The following is a 19,876-nucleotide window of genomic DNA, read 5'->3' on the forward strand; positions in this document are numbered from 1 at the left end:
GCACGACCTGATGAAAACAGAAGTATACTAAAATGCAGAAACTCAATCTTGGTATTATGGAAAATAGGATTCAGTGTTTTGAAAATTTCATAGGGAAACTCTGTACCAACAATCAATCAACTATAAGCATATATACATTCATCTTCTCATTACCCTCAAGTATAGTAACGTCATTTGAGTTGTGGACACTCCAATCAATTGGACACATTTTATACCATTTATTTTTCTTTTGAAATGTTTTACATTCCTTGATAATGCAAGATTTCATTCATGTGTGTTTGAGGGTGCTATCAAGCCTTTGGGGGCCTTCTAAGACAAAAAGCATCAAACAATTACAGAATTGATACAAAGTGATGTTCAGTTGAGATGAATACCTTAGCTTTACTGCTTGCCCCCAGACTCCCTGATAGAATGATTTTAGGTAAATCCTTTGGGATACCCAGATCTTGGAAAATAATGATTTCCTTCCACTTCACATTGTGTTAAAAAAAATTATTAGTTTGTCTGTAGTGGAGCAATGCTCCCAGTTTAAATACAGGGACTGCATTTGGTCTTGGCTCCAGTGTTCAATACAATATGAACTAGGCATCAGTGAAGTCTCATTTGGAAGACCATTGATGCAACGTTTCTTGTTGCTGTCTTTGGGAATCTGTTTAACTTTGGAAAAAGTGGATGATAACGCCGTGACCAATTAAAATTATTCGATTCAAGAGGCCACAGATTACACCCAATCATTGCTTCGGTGTTCCCAGGAGACTACCATAGTTTGTACTCAGTGGGAATTCAATAATTGCTTGTTGATTGACATATCTAACAGGAGAATAAAATGAAATAAGATAGAATCTAACAGGAGAATAAAATGAAATAAGATAGAATCTAACAGGAGAATAAGACAGAGAGGAAGAATCTTGATTTTGAAATCTTTAGAGGCCTAAGTTTATTTATTCATAGAATATTTGAACTGGAAAGAGGTTTAGCACTTGTATCACTTATCTTCATTTTACAGATGAGAAACCTGAGGTCCAGAGAAGTCAAATGACTCACTCAAGGTCCCAAAGCTAAATACTGGGAATATTTTTTACTTGCTGAGCAGATAGGAGCCAAACCCTGGAGTCAGGCTACCTGGTTTCAAATCCTGACTCTGACACTTACTAGCTCTATAACTTCTGAGCAAGTTATTTAACCTCTCTCAACCTAAGTTTCTGCCTCTCTTAAAATCAGTTTCCCCATCTGTATGAAAGATAACTACATAGCCTTAAATCAAGAATTAAATGAGCTACTAATATAAAAGCACTTGACAGGGCTGGCCCGGTGGTGCAGTGTTTAACTTCTCGTGCTCTGCTTCCCTGGCCCAGAGTTTGCTGGTTCAGATCCTGGGTGCAGACCTATGCACCACTCATCAAGCCATGCTATGGTGGCATTCCACATACAAAAATGGAGGAAGTTTGACAACAGATGTTAGCTCAGAGCCAATCTTCCTCACCAAAAAAAAACCCAAAACAAAACAACACTCGACAACCATCCCTCATACATAGGATGTGTTCCATAAATATTTATTTATTTTTTAAAGACATATTTTAAGTATATATTTATTTTCTTTGTCATTACACATTTTAATACCCAGTCTGGCCTTGTAATCCTAAGAACACAGGCTTTCAAATGTGAACTCAAACTTTTAAAAATCTAGATAGGCTTGCTTTTGTGGGGCTTAGGGTGTAAAAAGTCTTCCTGTTATTTCCAAACAGAAAGGCAAGGGGAATTTTTTCCTCTCTCAGCTTCTCCAGATAGTATAGTATTGTAACCTAGCACCTAAAAATGAGACCTGGTCAATTACTCATATAAGAGAAAAAGTATTTTTATCTTTATTTAACTGCTGATATCTATTCCCGCCTTTAAATGGTACTGACCTATTTGCTGTATTTGCAAAGGAATTCTATTATAACCTCAGAGAATTTACTGACAGCAGCAAGAGTATGTTTAGGCTATTTCACAAAACTGTTGCAAGCTCCTCAGTCGGGGAAAAAGCAGTTTGCAATGTTCTCTATTCTGCAGAAGAAAAGTTCCTCGTATTCTGTAAAGCAGCAGGATGGTATTGTTGGAGTCACTGTGCTTGGCGATATTTCCATAGCCATCATTTAAGGTTGGCTGACTCATAAGTATTGACACATTTAGGAGGACTGCTTACTAGTTTAAGTCAAGGCCCATCATGCAGGCTCTTGCCTTTGTCCTGTTGCTTATCATCAATTACCAAACTAATTTTCCCTTTTGAACAGCTACCTGTTTAACTACCTACAAATTAACGTGAAACTTAATTTGGAACCTTGAAATAATACCCTTCTTAGAGAATTTTAAGAGAAAAAAATGTTCATTTCTTAACAATGCTAGATCTTAGAATAATGTACTACAACCTTGCCACTCAATGTGCTGTCCACATACCAGCACTCCACATCACCCGGGAGCTGTGAGAAATGAAGAATGTCAGCCCCCACGCCAGACCTCTGATTCAGAATTTGCATTTTAACATTTTAAGATCCCAGAGTGAGTCAGGTATACATGAAAGACTGAGAAACACTGACTTAAAGAAATAGGGAAGGAGGGCTGGGATTCTGACACCTGGTGAACATTTTGTGTCACCAAGATGATGGTAATTAGGCATAACTGCAGTGTGTTCCAGAAACCTGTGGGATCGAATATGAAAATAACAAGAGGAACAACAGTGAAATTTAACAACAGTGCGTATTTGGTAAATTGTATTTGTTTTTATTTTAGGTATTATTTATACAGTTAGCTCAGTTTAGCTTTTTTGGGGGAGGGGTTGTTTTTGTTGTTAGTTGTAATGTCTGCTAAGAGCGTTCGTTGTTGCATCCTTCCGTGCATGAAGGAAGGAAAGAAACAATGAATACATGATAGTATTCCATTACTGGAAGGACTACTCTGAGTCAGGACTCAACAGATGTAAAGTCTTCTGGGAATGACCACATGGACCATTGTGTCTTTAGATCAGGGAGAGAGTTCCGTGGCTGGAAGTCCTACTTGATCATGGGAAGCCACCTCTTTAACAAGAAGGGGAGCTAGTCATTGGGATCTGAAATAGAAGAGTTCAATCTCTTGTTTGCAGGCAGTTAATATCATGTTCTCCCAAAATACTACTCAAAGATGACTTGCCTATTACAATCTGTGCTTTACTGGGCTTATATCAGCAGATGATTGTAGCAACTTTAAGGCAGTTTCTGAAGGCTATTGTCTCCTTTATGCCCCATTCCTATTGTACACAATATACCCCATGATGCCAGAACAAAGAGCCTTCCTAATTTAATCAATAATATCATTGCTCCTAAGAAGTTTTTCTCCCCCTGCATCAGAATTATTCTTCAGAGATTTTGTATTCACTGCTCAAAACCAACAATTCTCGATTATAGATATTCTTGACTGTAAAAGCTATTTTATTTTCTTAATTTGAGAGAAATATTTTCCATCCTGAAGGACATAAATCAGAAAATACTTCTGATGTTATGTTAGTCTTTACAACAGATAATGCTGTAAGCCAATATAAAATTATATTTCCCTTGGGGTAGCATAGGAAAAGAACAAAAATGAACAGAACCTAGTTCTCAAACCCATTAATGCAATGTACAATTATCATCTCATTTTACCAGCCATGGAATGGGTGGGTAATAATAGTAATGACTAAAAATATATAAATTAGCAATGTTTTAGTAATAGATTTTAGTCTGAACTTTCCTTAAGGCTATTTTTATTATATTCCTTGTCCATTCTTATTTTTCGTTAATTTTGGTGAAAATTTCCTGTTAAATGACTTCAAAGGTTATTTAAGCCTATCACAGTACTGAAACACGATTAATGTAAAAAGCAATGAGCCTTATTTCCCATAGACAGTTCAACCCTACTTACATTATCTAAAAGTCAAAGCATATTCTAGACAATTTTCCTAACCAGGGCTAACCATCCAGGTTGTGTTATACAGAGCCTTCGATCCTAAAATTCCTCTTTACTTGCATTTTCGTGGAGTTATTTCCAATCTATTTATTTCACTGTTTTGTCATAGATGAGAGAAGATAAAATAAATCTTGGGTCTTGTTAATATCTCTCATTAAAAGGGGAAACCAAGAAGAAGTCAATCAAGGTTTATTATTTTTCAGCGTTCCGTGGTTCCTATTTTCCCATCAAATCTCTAGCCCCATTGTGGAAAGGTAATGAGTATTTGAGTTGAATATATTTTTCAAAGGTTTATCTGTTGGGTGAATATTCTAAAAAATCAAGTAGGATCTACATGGTGCAGTGATTAAACAGACTGTATTATTCCATCATTAGGAGTTATTTCCAGTGGTACTGCAATTAAATTCAATCCTTTTTCTGAGCTTATGTATGAATTCAGTCAAACAACTGGTTATACAGAGCTTTTTTGTTGTGGTAGTTGTTTTGGTTAATGGCAACTTTCTTATTCATTTTTTTTTTAGCTGAAAAGGTGTTTATAAATATAGTCAACAGAATTATACATTTTTTAAAATTCTGGAAAGTATAGTATCCTTTACAGAAGACCAACCACTGGCAAAGGTACTGTTGGCCTTTTCAGCTTTCTGAATCTTCTCCTATTTTATCCATTATCTTTGTGGTTACTTACAAGGTATCAAAACAAATGACTGAAAAGGAAAATATTATCATCATTTATCTACCTGATACAAACAACTTGTTTTTGTCTAGTTTATCCAGTTGCAATGGCATGGATTGGGTACAATTTGTATATGTGTGCATGTTACTACATTCTCCAGCATTTGTAAATAGCGTGTTTTGGGTTGCTTTGAGGTAGTGACATGGATGTGAAGAGAATATTATAAATGTCAGTCTATTAAAAATATCTGCCAAGTCATTTTTAAAAATGGATTTTCCTTTTCCAATACAACCACCAGAGACCTTATTTTAAGTAAGCTTTGTAATTGTGGGGACGTTACGACTATAAAGCACAGGAATTTAATAGTCACGTGTTTTATTTTAGTCCTAGTCAACAGATCATAAACATATTTATTTCTCCCCTGACGTAACCTAAAAACGAAGAAGAAAAATTCTTAAACCTTAGCATGTTAAAATAAAACAACACACCAGTAATGAAATGAAAAGACAATTGAATCTCCTGTACAGCTGTAGAGTGATAAATCCCCAAAGGTTTTAGTCTTTAAATTATTCAGACTGTCTAAATTTCTGCTGCCACAATATTTTTTCACAAGTGGTATAAAATGGCATTTTGCTCCCGTAGATCTAACTGTTCCCTGGGTGGTTGGTTCTAGAAAAGCAACAGGCTTTTTTCCCCCTGCCTTACAAGAAGCAACAGTTAGAAACTCAGGCTAGAAAACTGCTACCCTACAGCGGTTGGAAACAGGCAATAAACTGACAGCTATGATTTCAATCGTTTTTGCAACAGCCACAGAAAGGAAGGAGAAAAAAAGGAAATAAAAGAATGTTAACCCCTTGAAATGAAAGGATTGCGCTCTGCGCTCTGTTACTATCGCTTCCCCCACTTTCACCGTCCCTTTAATCATGAGGCTTTTTCGTCATGGGCATGCTTAAGTTTCTAGGGTAAAGCAAAGCAATAACTCGACCTATTCTGTTTCAAATGAAATTTGCGAGATTGTAGCAAGACACATTCATCAACCTCCATACAGGAACAATGCAAGCCTCCCCAGAAGCTGGCTCGAGCGCTTTCGTGTTAGCAAGCATGGACTGTTGTCTCAGCCTGTTGCTCCTGCCACACGGTGTGCTAGAGCCCAGAAAGAGGGAGGGGACATTCTGAAACCTCATCTGCGTGCTGAATACTTGGTGGCGGGAGCCTGGGTCAGTCCAAGCTCCCGGGCAAGGGGGCCGCGCCTGGCGAGGAGGCGGCTGCGGACCACCGTCCGAGGACCCTAGTGCAGGCTGTCCGGCCGCCGGCAGATGGTGCCCTCGGCAACCGATCACCGAAGGGAACCCTGCTAAAGTAACGCTCAGACTCCGCCCCACCCGATCCGCTGGTGCCACAATCACCCGTCCTTCCCCAAATAGTGCCGAGCACGTTTCCTCCGGAACACTGCAGTAGTCCGTGTGTGTGCGCGTTTGTGTGTGCATGTGTGTGTGTGTGTGTGTGTGTTGAAAATACAAACCAGGGGCAACAAAGTGTGTGTGCCTGAGTGGGGAGCGTACGCGGAGTGGGACTCCCGGGATCGGGGCTAGGTGACCGCCAATGAAAGGCAGAGGGCACGGGGACCGGTCCATTTCGCATCTGCGTAAGCCGGGCCGCCGGGCCCGGCGGGAGGCCACTCACCATGTTCACTTCGGAGACCATGTCTATGCTGGCGACATCGATCCGCATCCCGACATCCACGGGGGGCCCTGCCAGGGAGGTGGGACGCATTATAGGCATATTCTCAGAGTGGCGACAGGCTGGGGAGGGACGAGGGGCTTCCCTGCGCTTACTACAGTGTAAACCGGCTCCCTCCACCCCCCAACCCTTTTGCAGGGTACAGCCTGGGAAAACAGGTGTAGGCACACGGGTGATGCAGTGACTATGCAGAGGGTGTGTCGGGCCGGAGGAAGGTCGGCTCTGCCTGGGGGTTCATTCACCTGCGACTGGGTGTCCGGTGAGTGTGTGTGTGTGTGTGTGTGTGTGTGTGTCCAGGGCGTAGGGTGTAGCGCACGCTTACGAAAATGAAATGCTTTTTTTTTGTTTGTTTTTTTGACATTTATCTTTGACGGGAAAAGAGAACTAGATATGGGTTACAGGTTGAAAAAAGATGAAGCATTACCTCCAAAGTCCGGCCGCAAGCGAATGTCATATCCTTTGAGCAATCTGTCCACTGTCTCTTTCACGTATGACATGTTGCTGGGCTCATTGGCGCTGGAGGGAAGAAGTAGGGACCGTATTCAGAATGAGCACAAACTGCGAGCAGACATAAAAATAGACAGGCACACCTACCCCCAAATAACAAGCTACATGATCCAGCAAGCATGTAAAAAGAAAAACACCAAAAGAGACGTTCAACAGCAGCAGCTCACCTGTGTGCACAACAGACCATGGCAATCATCACAGGGAAAGAGAGAAGCCCCAAACTCTCTCGATTTTGTACTGTCCACATTACTAACTCTGATTAAAGAATTGTCTTTTCTGCGAAGATTCAAGGAATGCAACTTAGTCGGCGGCAGGGCAGTTAATTCCCGAATGGACCTGCGCATGCGCAGAGGGTGCTCACTACCAAAAGACACCTTGTGCCTTGCAAACAGTATTCCTAGTGGAACAGGCAACAGATTTCAATCCCTTTAAAGTTCCTGTTTGTGGTGCTCCGCGTCCTCCGGGTAGTCGGATATATCCTGCTGTTTTCTTGCTCGGGATCCTAGGTGCATGTGTATACGGAGCTTTCTTCCTGCACTGGAGGTTGCTATGTTCATTTCCTTTCTGCCCTCATCCTGATTTTTTACTCAACTCCCAGGGATCTGGCTAAGGCTGCCTATGATTGGCATCTTTCCTTGACAGTCACAGTGGTCCTAGAACTGGGAATCTGGAGGCGGGGAGGTTCTCTGGTGGCCAGTGTGTGTGTTGGTGTGATGGTGGGGGGAGACGTGAGGGGGCGAAGTGACTGGAGAGGGGGAACCAGAGAAGAAGGGAAGGGACAGAGGAAACGCAGGTCAGATTTGAGGACTGGAAGAATCAGGTCCCCTTGGGAGGCGTGTTAACACTTCTGGCTTAGTGTGGGAGGGGGAGAAGGGGCAGGTCAACTTTTTCACTCGCTCCCCCGCTTTTCTTCCCTCCGCTTTTGTGTCTCTCCAGACATGGGAGGTGAGGGAAGCAAGCGATGAGACAGCATCTCTGGGCAGGCAATCCTTTTTCTGGGGCCATCTGCCTCGAGTTTCACTGGGATTCTAGGTCCTAGTAAGGAAAACCTATTTCTTAAATTGCCAGCTTGTTAGCTTGTGTTAATAATTGAGAAGAGGATCCTGAAAACCCAGAGGTCTAACCTCTGTTTGCAGGTAGACTGGGGCTCTGCAGGAGGAAGAGTTGTTTGAATTAAATCAAATTCAGTCGATGCAATTCGATAAATGTCATTGAGCACATGTTGGGCGAAGGTCCTGGGCTAGGTGTTTGTTCACTCACTTAATAGTATATCTTAAATTTTTACTATGTTCTAGGCTTTCTGGGATTTAGAGATGACTTAAAGAGGGTTCCCAACCTAGGGAAATTCACAGACTAATTGGGGAGAGGGACACAAATATAAATAAATTCATTATATCACTAGATAGTTTATAAGCTGACAGGATGGTTGTTAATTCTACCAGGGAGAGGTAGATATGATTTCCAGAGAAGAAGAAAGCTTTTTGCCAGAGGATGGTAGGGAAGGGCATTCCAAGAGGAGGGAACAGCATGTGCCAAATTCTAGAGACTTGAAAGACTATGGTCTGCTTTGCTGGCTGAACCCTGAAATGTCTGAGCAGAAGGTAAAAGGAGGGAGGTAGGGATGGTGGGTGACGAGGGTGCAAAGGGAAACTGAGACCAGACTATAAGTAAAGCTACATACTCCACTATGCAGATTTAAGCTTCTGGAAATCACAGAAAAGTTTTAAATAGGAATGATCTGGGTTAGATTTAGGTTTTAGATGGAATGTTCCGGTACAGTCATTATGATAAGAACAATTAACACTTGTCACTTGCTGACTATTGGCTGTTTATTGTGCACATTACATAGATTATCTCATTTAAGCATTTTAACCATCCAAATGTGATAGATATTATTATTATTCTCCTTTTGCAGATGGTGATACTAAGAATAAATCAGGGTAATTTAACTAGTTTAATATCAAACAGCTAATAAAAGTTGGAATCAGTATTTCAATGCAGAATCTATGGACCTAACTACTCTGCACTATGAAGCATGGACCCCACGAGAAGGAACCAGAGACAGAGAAAAACAGTAAGAAGGAATAAGAGTTACTACAATAACCCAAGCAAAAGGAATTAAAGTCAGATAGTGTTCAGTAGGGAGAGAAGGTGATAGACTAGGGCAAGCTTTCAGAAGTACAATGGTGACATAAAATAGTTGGAAAGGTCAGGACTTGAAGATTTTGGAAGGTGTCTAAAAAATTGTACAAACGTTTATACATGTGTCAATCCTGACATTCCACCCATGCATAAATTTAATTTTCTCATTTGTGCCTCACAACCTTAAATACACGGGCCATTTCTTCTCGGGACAATGCTAACTCTTAATCAGGTTTCTTAATTTCCTTAAAAGTATGTCAATCTACCTCTTTTTAATTCATATGGATCTGCTTGTAATGGGCAAGAGAGAAGATCCCTTTATGCTTCAGGTCCTTGCTGAAGCATAGAACCTCTCTCTCTATGCCTCACAACTCTGCAAAAGCTGCACTGTAGAAAACGTGAATGCATGGAGGTTTACTTCATTCATTTATTCCTCAACTATTTATTGAACATTTACTAGGTGCCAGACACTATGCTAAAAGCTGGTGATTCAGTAGTGAAAAAGACAGCATACAGAGAGTCCCTTTCCACGTGGAATTTGTCAATTGATCCATCTGTTGGAGGTTGCAAATTATCAGCCTTGCTAGTCAAATTCAACTCACAAAAGAAGTATTTAGTTTGGCGTTCACAGTGTTTTAACTTATACAGCTTTTATTGGGATATATGGTTTCCAGTTGATCATAAACTGCAATAATTCTTTTTGAATAACAACTAGGATTTTATTTAGCAGTCTGCTAAAGAGCCACGATTTTATTCTAAAATTAAGGAAGAGTATTGGTGACTTTGTATACGTGAATCCTAAGGTTTAGCATGCCCCAGTTCAGGCCACTTTCACTGAATTTGGCTTTTAAATTATGCCTTCCACTCACATGGAAGGACACTACAGGAAGTCATAAGATATTCATTATTGCATCTATTATTGGTAAGCTATTGGGGATGGACACACTGTATCACTCAGTATCTTATGTGTTAGGATCTGTGGGAGAAAGTTTTTCCCAGACGCTGGTATTCTGAAAATTCTCTTATTTCCGGAATAGCTTGTATCTTATGGACAATAGAAATTCTAAAATTCATTAATTTCCCTGCTTTCTTTGGTCACTGGGAATCTCAGAATTATAGGTACAATTCAGCTTTAATCATTACGTAACATCTTAATGACCTACATTTTGATATATTGCATTTCTCTCTGATGCCTTAGAATTCTAAATTTAATTTTCCTTTGTCACACCTTGCTAATTTAAAAACAGATATGTTGCACTGAATATATATAGTGTGTAAGCTGTCTTGAATAATTTTTGGAACTAATTAGGGAATAAATGAATTCAAAATAATAAAAAGAAATAAGTATATAATTGAAAAATCTTAAGAATCGTCAGGTCCAGACACAGAGGAAATTTTTTTTATGACTTGAAAAAGGCAACACTTACTTCCTCCATGAAGTTTCTTGTTTTTTTTTCCAAATCAGTCCTCTTTATTAAGACCTTCTCCCCTTCAAAATTCAACTCAATTTCCATTTTTTCTTAAAGCTGGCCCTGAGAGTCATTGGCCATCCCTACTCCTATTATCAGTAGGAGAACAAAAGGAGGATCCTAAAAATTAGCATCCAACTAGAATGGAAGTGTCTCAAGATTAAGAAATCTTACACAGATTCTTAGTGAAGAAGCTTATTGGTGAGAATATACAGTAAACAGCTTTAAATTGTTACTTTGCATTGAGATCAAACTTGAAAAAGATGGTTTCATTTTTAAATTAGTCCTGTTTATTTATTTATTCTTGTAAATACTGAGCCCAGACAAATAATGTTCATACTAAAGCTATTTTTGATAAGCTATGTCAGAGACACTGCACAGATTTAATGTAGATGGTACACTTTAAGGGAAAGATTAACAGGGATTTGTGAAAAACAAAATAACAAATATTTTCATTCATAGTTTAAGAATATAACTAAAGTTCAACTCCATTCAGTCTTGCTTCAATCAAATTTATTAAGCATCTACTATGTGCCAAGCAAGTATGATACTCTGCAGTCTCAGTTAACCCATTATTTTCTGTCCTCAAGTTGGCTTAAAAAGTTAACGTGAATGGATATATTAGGTTGGAAATATGTGGAAAGAAAGATGATAATAATTGTTTGGAAGTACTATAAAGCAGCTTCCTTACCATAAGTTAGGAAGAAATACATGCCTACCCTAACTTTATCCTCCATTCCCCAGAAATTTATCTCAGGATAAAAAATCAAGCATATACTCAAATTAATGTTTCAAATTAGTGAATAAATAACAGATTTTCCAATAAATAATAGGAAAATTATTTCTCTGGAAAATAATAAATATAAGGATTTTCTTATACTTCTTGCTAAAATAAGTTTCACTTGAGTTGAAGATTTAAATGTAAAAACTGAAACTGTAGGGGCTGGCCCCGTGGCCGAGTGGTTAAGTTGGCGCGCTCCGCTGCAGGCGGCCCAGTGTTTCGTTGGTTCGAATCCTGGGCTCGGACATGGCACTGCTCATCAAACCACGCTGAGGCAGCGTCCCACATACCACAACTAGAAGGACCCACAACGAAGAATACACAACTATGTACCAGGGGGCTTTGGGGAGAAAAAGGAAAAAATAAAATCTTTAAAAAAAAAAAAAAAACTGAAACTGTAGAAATAATAAATAGGTACACACAATATGCTCATCCAGCATCTAACAAATGCTCATTGAACTTCTTTTCTTTTTGACATATGCTGGCCAAAGCAGTAACATTAAAAGAAAATGTTGATAGATCAGAATACATAATTGTAAAGTCATTTTAAAAACATATACTTGAAAAGTAATTCATTGTGAAATTTAAGAGGCACTTCTATTAAAGTAGGACTATTCAACGTTGTACCAGAGGTGTGATATTTCAATGAGACAATAAAAAATAGAAAAAGAAGAAATTAACTTTCCTTATTTCTACATGTTAAGTTTGTTTAGAAAGAAAATCCAATGAATTCTTCAAACATGTAAGAATATAATAAGAGAGTTAAGCAAGCTTACTGGATTCAAGATCAAATAACATTTAAATACTCATTAGCAGTATTCCTATACACGGTGGTTACCACAAGAAAACATAATAGGAAAACATTTCATTACAATAATAGCAAAAGCTCATATGCACCCAGGAATAACTGAAAAAAAATGTGCAAGACCTTTATAGAGAATCTATATAACATTATTAAAGGACGTAAAATAAGCCTCAGATAAATGAAAATGTAACGCACATGTCGTTGGGAAGACTCAACATCATACAGAGGTCAATTCTATCCAGTGTAAGAAATATAATCAATTTGAATCAAAATTCCTACAGTTATAGTAGAAATTAAGAAACCAATCCTAAAATTCAAATGCAAGAGTGAAGAGTCAAAAAAAAGACAAGAAAATTTTGAAGAAGAATAAAAGGAGGGAGGATATGGGGCACTTGCCTTTGAAATGTCAAGACTTATCAAGCTACTGAAATTGAAAGTTTGTGGTTAGTTTGGAATTCATGTAGGGCTAGGAAAAAATAGTACAACCAAATAAAGGGCATAGAAATATTCCTCTATTTTAGAAAAAGTGGGGAAAAATGAGCTATTCAATAAATTCTGCAGAGACTATTATTTACAAGGGGAAAAAAAGCAGATTTTTTACCTCATTACATACACAAATATATATTGCAGGTGGATATATAATTCAAATATAAAAACCAAAACTCCAGAAAAATTGTATGGGAAAATATATTTATGATTTTGGTATAGGAAAAGATTTAAAGATAAACAAAAGTACAAACTGTAAAGGAAAAGATTAACAGAAATAACTACATTAAATTGTAACCTTTAAATCAAAAGAGACTATTAACGTAGTGAAAAGTCAAGTCACACACTTAAAGAACATGTTTTCAGCAAATTTAACTGCCAAAGGATCAGTATGAAGAATTTACCAAAAAGGAAAAATCTCCCACAAGTAAATAAAAGAGAAAGCAAAAGGGACAAAGAGCCACTCCAAATGAAGAACTGCAAATCAAAACAGTGATAAGCCTTTCACACCTATCAGATGTGCAAAACTTAAGAAGGCCGAATATTGATTAGAAACTCCTGTATACTTTTAGTAGGCATATAAATTGATCTGAACACTTTGTAAGGCAATTTGGACATATCTGGTAAAGTCAAAGTTGCGTGTGCCCTTTGGCCCAGAATTTCCACCATCTGGAAGATAGCCTAGAGATCCACTCCCGCAGTCTAAGAATGTTCTTAGTGTTGAATAGTTAAAATAGTGTTCTGAGTCTCTGCTTAATTAAAAACAGTGTTGCTTTTAATAGTGTAAAACTGACAACAACCTAAATGTTTACCTATTGAGCATAAATAAATACAGATATAGTTACACAATGGAATACTACAGTCAAAATAGATAAGTATCTACACGGCTTTACACAGATAAATCTCAATATAAGACATTAAGCAAAAACGAAGGAGCTAGGTGCAGAATGATATGCGTGTGATAACATTAAGCAAAGTTAAAAACATTTAAGTGCAGACACCAGATTATATATTATTTTGTATACATATATAGCTCTTAGATAGATAGATAGATACATATCTGTTGTAAAAATAGACTGGAAGGCTAGGAAAGATACTAGATTTTAGGATATAATACAGGCTTCAACTGAATCTATAATACTTTATCCCCCTCCGAAAAAAAAATCTCAGGCAAATTAACCAAAACATGATCTGCGGGTGTTCACTATTCTACTCTCTATATATTCTAGGTATTTGAAATATTTTATAAAAACTAATGAGTGAAAACTTGGAAAGTATATTGGAAATTTATATGTTTAAAATGTTGATATATATTAATGAGAAATAAATAAACCTAATACATAAATGGGTAAATGATTGCAACGGGCATTTCACAAAAGAAATAACCACAAAATATATTAAAAAATTTCAACCTTGGTAGCAATTTAACAAATACAATTTAAAAAAAATATGACATGCTAATTTTATTCATTAGTTTGCTATTTTAAAAAGGCTTAATATCAAGTATAGTGAATGCTGTGAAGAAATACAGTTTCATACACTTTAGGGGCAGTATAAATTTCCACAATCTATCTTAAGGACAATTTGTAATATTAATAGCCATACGATATGCTATTTTCTGTATCTATTTGTGGAATTTGCATTTTGTTTAATTGATCAGGTTTTCTGATTTAACCCAATAAGATATTTGTACATATTTAATTCTATATGTATAATGATGATTTAATATATGTATACATTGTGAAATGCTTACACAACCAAGCTAATTAACATATCAATCACCTCACTTAGTTACCATTTTTCTGTGGGTGTGATGAGGATACTTAAGATCTACTCTCTGAGCAAATTTCAAAATGCAATATTATTGACTATAATCACCATGCTGTACATTAGATCCTCAGAACTTATAACTGGTCAAAGGGTACAAACTTTCAGTTATAATATGTTACATTTTTATCACAATCACTGTTAATAAGGTTTGAATTTTGGTAAAGTAGCCACACTATTATTACGTTTTAAAATGTTTATGTATCCTTTGTTAGGCTTTCATACTTCATTTTTTAGATTAAGTACTGTATTAATTTATTAAGATTATAAAATCTTGCATAACTTTGCTCTTACATTAATCTACCTATTCACTTAAGTAGTATTTTTATCTGTGTTAATGGGAATGGTCTCACTTCATTTTTTGCGTATGAATTAGTCTCTAAGGGTGTATTATTTTCTTAGAAAAAATGTCTTGTGTTGCAAGCTATATTAATAGCCAGTTATTTAACAGATTTTTAGCTGCTAATATGAAAAATGTCCTTTTTCACTTTGTATTTTTCAGGTCTTCCTATTCATATATTATAATACGGACTTTTTTTTTAAAGATTGGCACCTGAGCTAACAACTGTTGCCAATCTTCTTTTTTTCCCCCCTTCTTCTCCTCCCAAAAGCCCCCCAGTACATAGTTGTACATTCTAATTGTGATACTTCTGGTTGTATGGACTTTTGAGCATAAAACTTATATCATATAATTTAGCTAAGTACATTTTTATCTCTTTTTATTTTTACTTTTTACTCATAATGCTACAGCAGTTTTATATATCTTAAGTAAATTCATATTTTATTCTTTTCCAATATTTATATTTCTTTTGAATTTCTTCTCAAAATTCTGCTATTTCCAATATTGGAATGATTATAAGAGTATTCTTTTCCTGTTTTAAGGAGATCTCTACTCAAGTATATGATTTTTTTGTTTTAAAATATATACTCTATCTTATTAATAGAGATATTCCAAGTCATTGCTTTTATTAGAAACACTAATTTTATATTAATAAGAATAGTTAACATTTTTATTGGCTTATTATTTACAATATTATTTTAAAAACTTGACATATTTTGGGCTTATAATACCTGATGAAGGGGCTGGCCTGGTGGTGTAGTGGTTAAGGTCTCGTGTGTTGCTTTGGTGGCCTGGGGTCCACAGGTCTGGATCCCAGGCGTGGACCTAAGTCAAGCCACACTGTGGCGGCGTCCCACATAAAATGGAGGAAGATTGGCACAGATGCTAGTTCAGCAACAATCTTCCTCAAGAAAAAAAGAGAAAGATTGGAAACAGATGTTGTCTTAGGACCAATCTTCCTCATACACACAAAAAATACTTCGCAAGGTAGTGATACTATAATTAGTTCTGTTTTACAGGTGAAGTAACTGAGACACAGAAAGTTCATTAATTTATCCAAGGTCAAGCAATTAAATGATAGAGACAGAATTCAAATTCAGGTAGTCTAAAGACAATCTATACTCTTTGTCAGTACACTATTAATTATGAAAAAATGTTGCCACCATAAAATGCTTTCTAACCTCTATTGAGATAAGTGTATGCTTTTTGCAACTTCTATGTAATTAAATGCATTTATGCTTTATCCTACGTTATGAGTGATTTACATTTTTAGAACAAGCCCGGATTAGAGATTTTTTTCATTAAGCTCAGGAGACTTATGCTCCCCGAGTGGAATCTTGTAAAAGGTCACTCTGAAAACTGGAAGTCTTGTAGTGTTGTGGCCTCTGGCTGATCAATGTGGACCTGTGGGTAGAAGACAAAGACAAAGACTAAGACAGTGACTATTAAGGTTGTTACCAGTGAGATATTGCTTTAGTCTGCCATTCATAACTCTGTTAATGTGTAGAGATTTTACTGTTATTTTTTAATAGGAACTATTTATACTTTTCATCTTACTTGTTTCCAAGACTAAATTTTAGTGCCTGGGATTAACTGGAGAACAAAAGTGTTACAAATGGTCAAGTGATTATCCAGGTAAACATTTTTTTATCTAAACATATGGCCTTAGGATTCATGCAATTACTCAAAAATATTTTTAAAACTATGAAACAATAAAAGATAAAAACCAGGGCCTGGCCCATGGCCTAGTAGTTAAGTTCATTGTGCTCTGCTTCAGCAGCCCAGGTTCAGTTCCTGGGCATGGACTTATACCACTCATTGGCGGCCAAGCTGCGGGAACGACCTACATACAAAATAGAGGAAGATTGGCACAGATGTTAGCTCAGGGCGAATCTTCCTCAGCAAAAAAAAAAAAAAAAAAGATAAAAAATAGCAAGGTAAACACATCCAAAGAGAAATGATTAAAGAACTTTCCATCTTATCTTGGAGTGTCAGGGAAGACACCTCAAAAAAGTTGAAACTTTCTGCTAGATCTTGAAGTCATGGAATTAAGAACTTCAGAGGAGTTGGGGCAGGTGGGAAACACAAGCAAAGGCTTCAAGCTGTACAGTTGATGGCAATAAAGGAAATGGTAATTTCAAGGAGAATTGGACATAAAATGTATTTGCAGTGCTGACAGGAGTGGGGAGATGGGAGGAGGACAGGAAGGGAGTTAGATGAGGAGAGAAATGTGTTCTAACTTTCAGCTAAACAAGAATCAGAGTAGAAAAACAAGTAGGAGATTTGGTTGGGAAATAAAACTTGTTTTTGTCTCTGCCCCATGTTAAATACGTACTCACCATTACTAAATGAAAATCAAAACATTATTAACCTGTCATTTTTACTTAGTTGTCATTAGAATTCTTCCAATTACTTTAAGAGAGATTTGAGGGAAAATTTGGAAAACCTAGGCATCTGGATTGATCACTGAAGTGATATAGTGCCAATGTAATTAGCTAATGAAAGAATTTTTACTCTAATCATTTTCCGAATAAAGATAGTTATAAAACTATCCTCCCTCTGGGGGATAAAACTTAAATCAGTCAACATTTTAAGCAACAACATCTTCTCTTCAGTCGTAAGTTACTCCTACCATATATGAAATGCCACTCTATACTCCTGCTGTAAGTCACTTTCATATACTAACGATGAAGAAATACCAGAAGGAGGATGCGGAGGTTGTAAGTCTCCTTCTCTTTGTGGAATCGGAAATGTATTAGCCATAGACATGGAATGGTTCTAATTTGGGTTTAGGAAATGAAATACTATTTACTATGGACCCTGGCGTATAAATATGGACAGATAATCAAGGGTCAGCAAATCTTTAAGGGAAACCAACATCATGAAGGAAAGGGGATAAATTCCCCAAGCAGAAAACTAAATCCTCATGAGAAGTAAGACTACTTTAAAGCAAGCAAATAGCTTGAGGAAGATTTAAGTAGATACAGACAGCTGATGAAAAGAATAACTGTTAAGCAAAACAAAAGTCAACAACAACAGCGAAAACAAAAGACTGGGTTTCCAGGAAATTGAAATTCATTGCAATTTTAAGAGAAAATTTGATAGATGAAATGAATGACACAATTGAAAATTTTCAGTGAGCCAGATAATAGAATCAAGTAATTATCAAGATTGTATTGCAAAGACAAAATAGTCACTGAAAAGAAATCCAGAAGTTACATAAGCAAGAATAGAGAAAAAGGTGAGGAGCAAATAATAAAAGAAATAGAAATGTCCCAGAAATGCCAAAAGTTATTAGTTTTATGATTGAATAAGTTCATTGAATGTTAAATAGAATTAATTAGTCATATTCTGGTGAATTTTCAGGACATCTTGGATAAAGAAAAATATACAAAATTCTCTTGAGAAAAATAAATCGCATTGTCTACCTAACAGACAGAATAGTTTGTTATTCTTATTGGCAAACTTAGTACCAGAAATTCTTTTTTTAACAAGAGAAAAGCAAAGTTTATTAGCCTGTGCCTTAGAACTTCTTATCAGCAAATTTAGGACCAGAAATCAATGAATTTTTTAAAATTCTGAGTGAAAATGACTTTGAAGTGCTAATTCTATACTCTCACAAGCTAGCGTTCATTGGTGTTAGCAATATAAAGTCATTTCTAGACATAAAAGGACCAAGAAAGGTTTGCCCCCTACAGATAATTTCAGCAAGAATTACCTAAGATTATTACGACAAAACAAAATATCAATATGAGAGACAGGAAATTAAGACACAAATTTAGGTGGTGAGCAAACAAATTATTCTCTAATTTTTAAGTTAAATGCAGTGGAATTGAAAGCAATTGCTAAGAAATCATTCTGAAGCTGTAGGCAAAAGGTCCAGAAGTTAAACGTTTGTGAGTTAGAGGAGGTGCTGCGAAGTTGACGGGTTACGATGAAACAGCAAGGAGCAGGTGTTTTGTATAAGCCATACTTCTCAAGTAGAAACTATGAGTCTATTTACTGCTCACAATGTGCCAAGAACTGTTCTAAATCCTTTTTCGTATATTAAGCCATTTATACCTACCATCTCTGAACTCTGGTAATATTGTCTTCATTTTTCAGATTTTTCTAAAGGAAGAACAGATGGGAAAAGGCAACTTGCTGTTGATCACACAGCTTTAGATGTGACAGAGCCAGGATTCAAGCTCACAAAGTCAAAATCCAAAGCCAGTATTATTCACCACTATGCCGCACTGTTTCTCATGGAGAAAAGGTGGAGCACAGAGAGGAGATAGCCAAATGTTGGTGAACCAATAAGGCAGAATACCCCCAGAAGATAAGAAGTAACTGGGATAGCAGTTGAGTAATAATAAGGACGGAATGCTTGGAAGACGACACATGACTGAAAATCTACACAACTGCAAAGGAGCCAAAAGTACAGCCATACTTGTGGGCTGCCTTAATGCCTTCCATTAACATTTTAAATTCCATCATGATTCCTGTTATTCCTGGTGGTTCAGCACTTCCTGTGTCCACACATAGCCAAGTATTGTGGCTGAGATTTCTGTGTTCTTTACTATCATATTCATTCTTACAATAAAATCACTAAATTGAAACTCTATGAGGAAAAGGAACTTTTTCTTTAACTCACCAATACATATCCCTTATCTAGAATTATGTCTGATACGAAATAGATATGAAATAAGTATTTGTTGCATGGATGCATACATAGATAAATAAATCGAGCAATATTTATTGGATGTCTAATATGGACCAGGCACTATTCTAAATACTGAGTATATAGTTGTGAACAAAACAGATAAAAATCCATCCTTGCCACTAGAATGTAAACTCCAATTCAAGGAGTTCTAGTGAGAGAGATGGATCATAAGCAAGGTGAATATGTAAAGTATACTGTATATTTAGACAGCGACAAAAGAAAAAAAAATGTAAACCAGAGAATGGAAATAGGACCCACGGAAGTTTCTAAAGTCCTAGAAACTTTAGAAATGGTGGTCAGGGAAGACCTCAGTGAAAAGGTGACATTTGAGAAAAGGGCTCTAGATAGCGATGGAGTGAGCCATGTAAATCTGGTAAGGAAGAACATTGCCAAAAGAGACCAGAAAGTGTAAAGATACTGAAGTAGGAATGTGTCTGTTATGTTTAA

General features: G+C 36.8%; 1 protein-coding gene and 1 long non-coding RNA gene across 3 annotated transcripts in view; one reads left to right on the plus strand and one right to left on the minus strand.

Annotated features, from left to right (window-relative positions):
- GABRB1 (gamma-aminobutyric acid type A receptor subunit beta1) overlaps positions 1-7,277 on the minus strand; it is a 362,575-nt gene extending 355,298 nt beyond the window's left edge. Inside the window, exons 1-3 of the mRNA XM_023638141.2 lie at positions 7,045-7,277; positions 6,795-6,886; positions 6,314-6,381 (exon numbers count right to left, since the gene is read on the minus strand). Of these exons, the coding sequence (XP_023493909.1) occupies positions 6,314-6,381; positions 6,795-6,886; positions 7,045-7,124 (240 nt within the window). The 5' untranslated portion in view covers positions 7,125-7,277. The remainder of the gene's footprint in view (positions 1-6,313; positions 6,382-6,794; positions 6,887-7,044) is intronic.
- On the plus strand, positions 6,507-19,330 carry LOC138923481 (uncharacterized). 2 transcript variants are annotated; one of them, XR_011437137.1, is made up of 2 exons: positions 6,507-6,629; positions 18,832-19,330. It is a non-coding gene; the product is annotated as an uncharacterized lncRNA (long non-coding RNA). The 2 variants fall into 2 exon arrangements; XR_011437136.1 differs by lacking the exon at positions 6,507-6,629 and adding an exon at positions 7,284-7,420.
- Positions 19,331-19,876: the final 546 nt, after the last annotated feature.

The sequence above is a fragment of the Equus caballus genome, chromosome 3 (assembly GCF_041296265.1).
Source record: "Equus caballus isolate H_3958 breed thoroughbred chromosome 3, TB-T2T, whole genome shotgun sequence".
Classification (NCBI taxonomy): domain Eukaryota; kingdom Metazoa; phylum Chordata; class Mammalia; order Perissodactyla; family Equidae; genus Equus; species Equus caballus.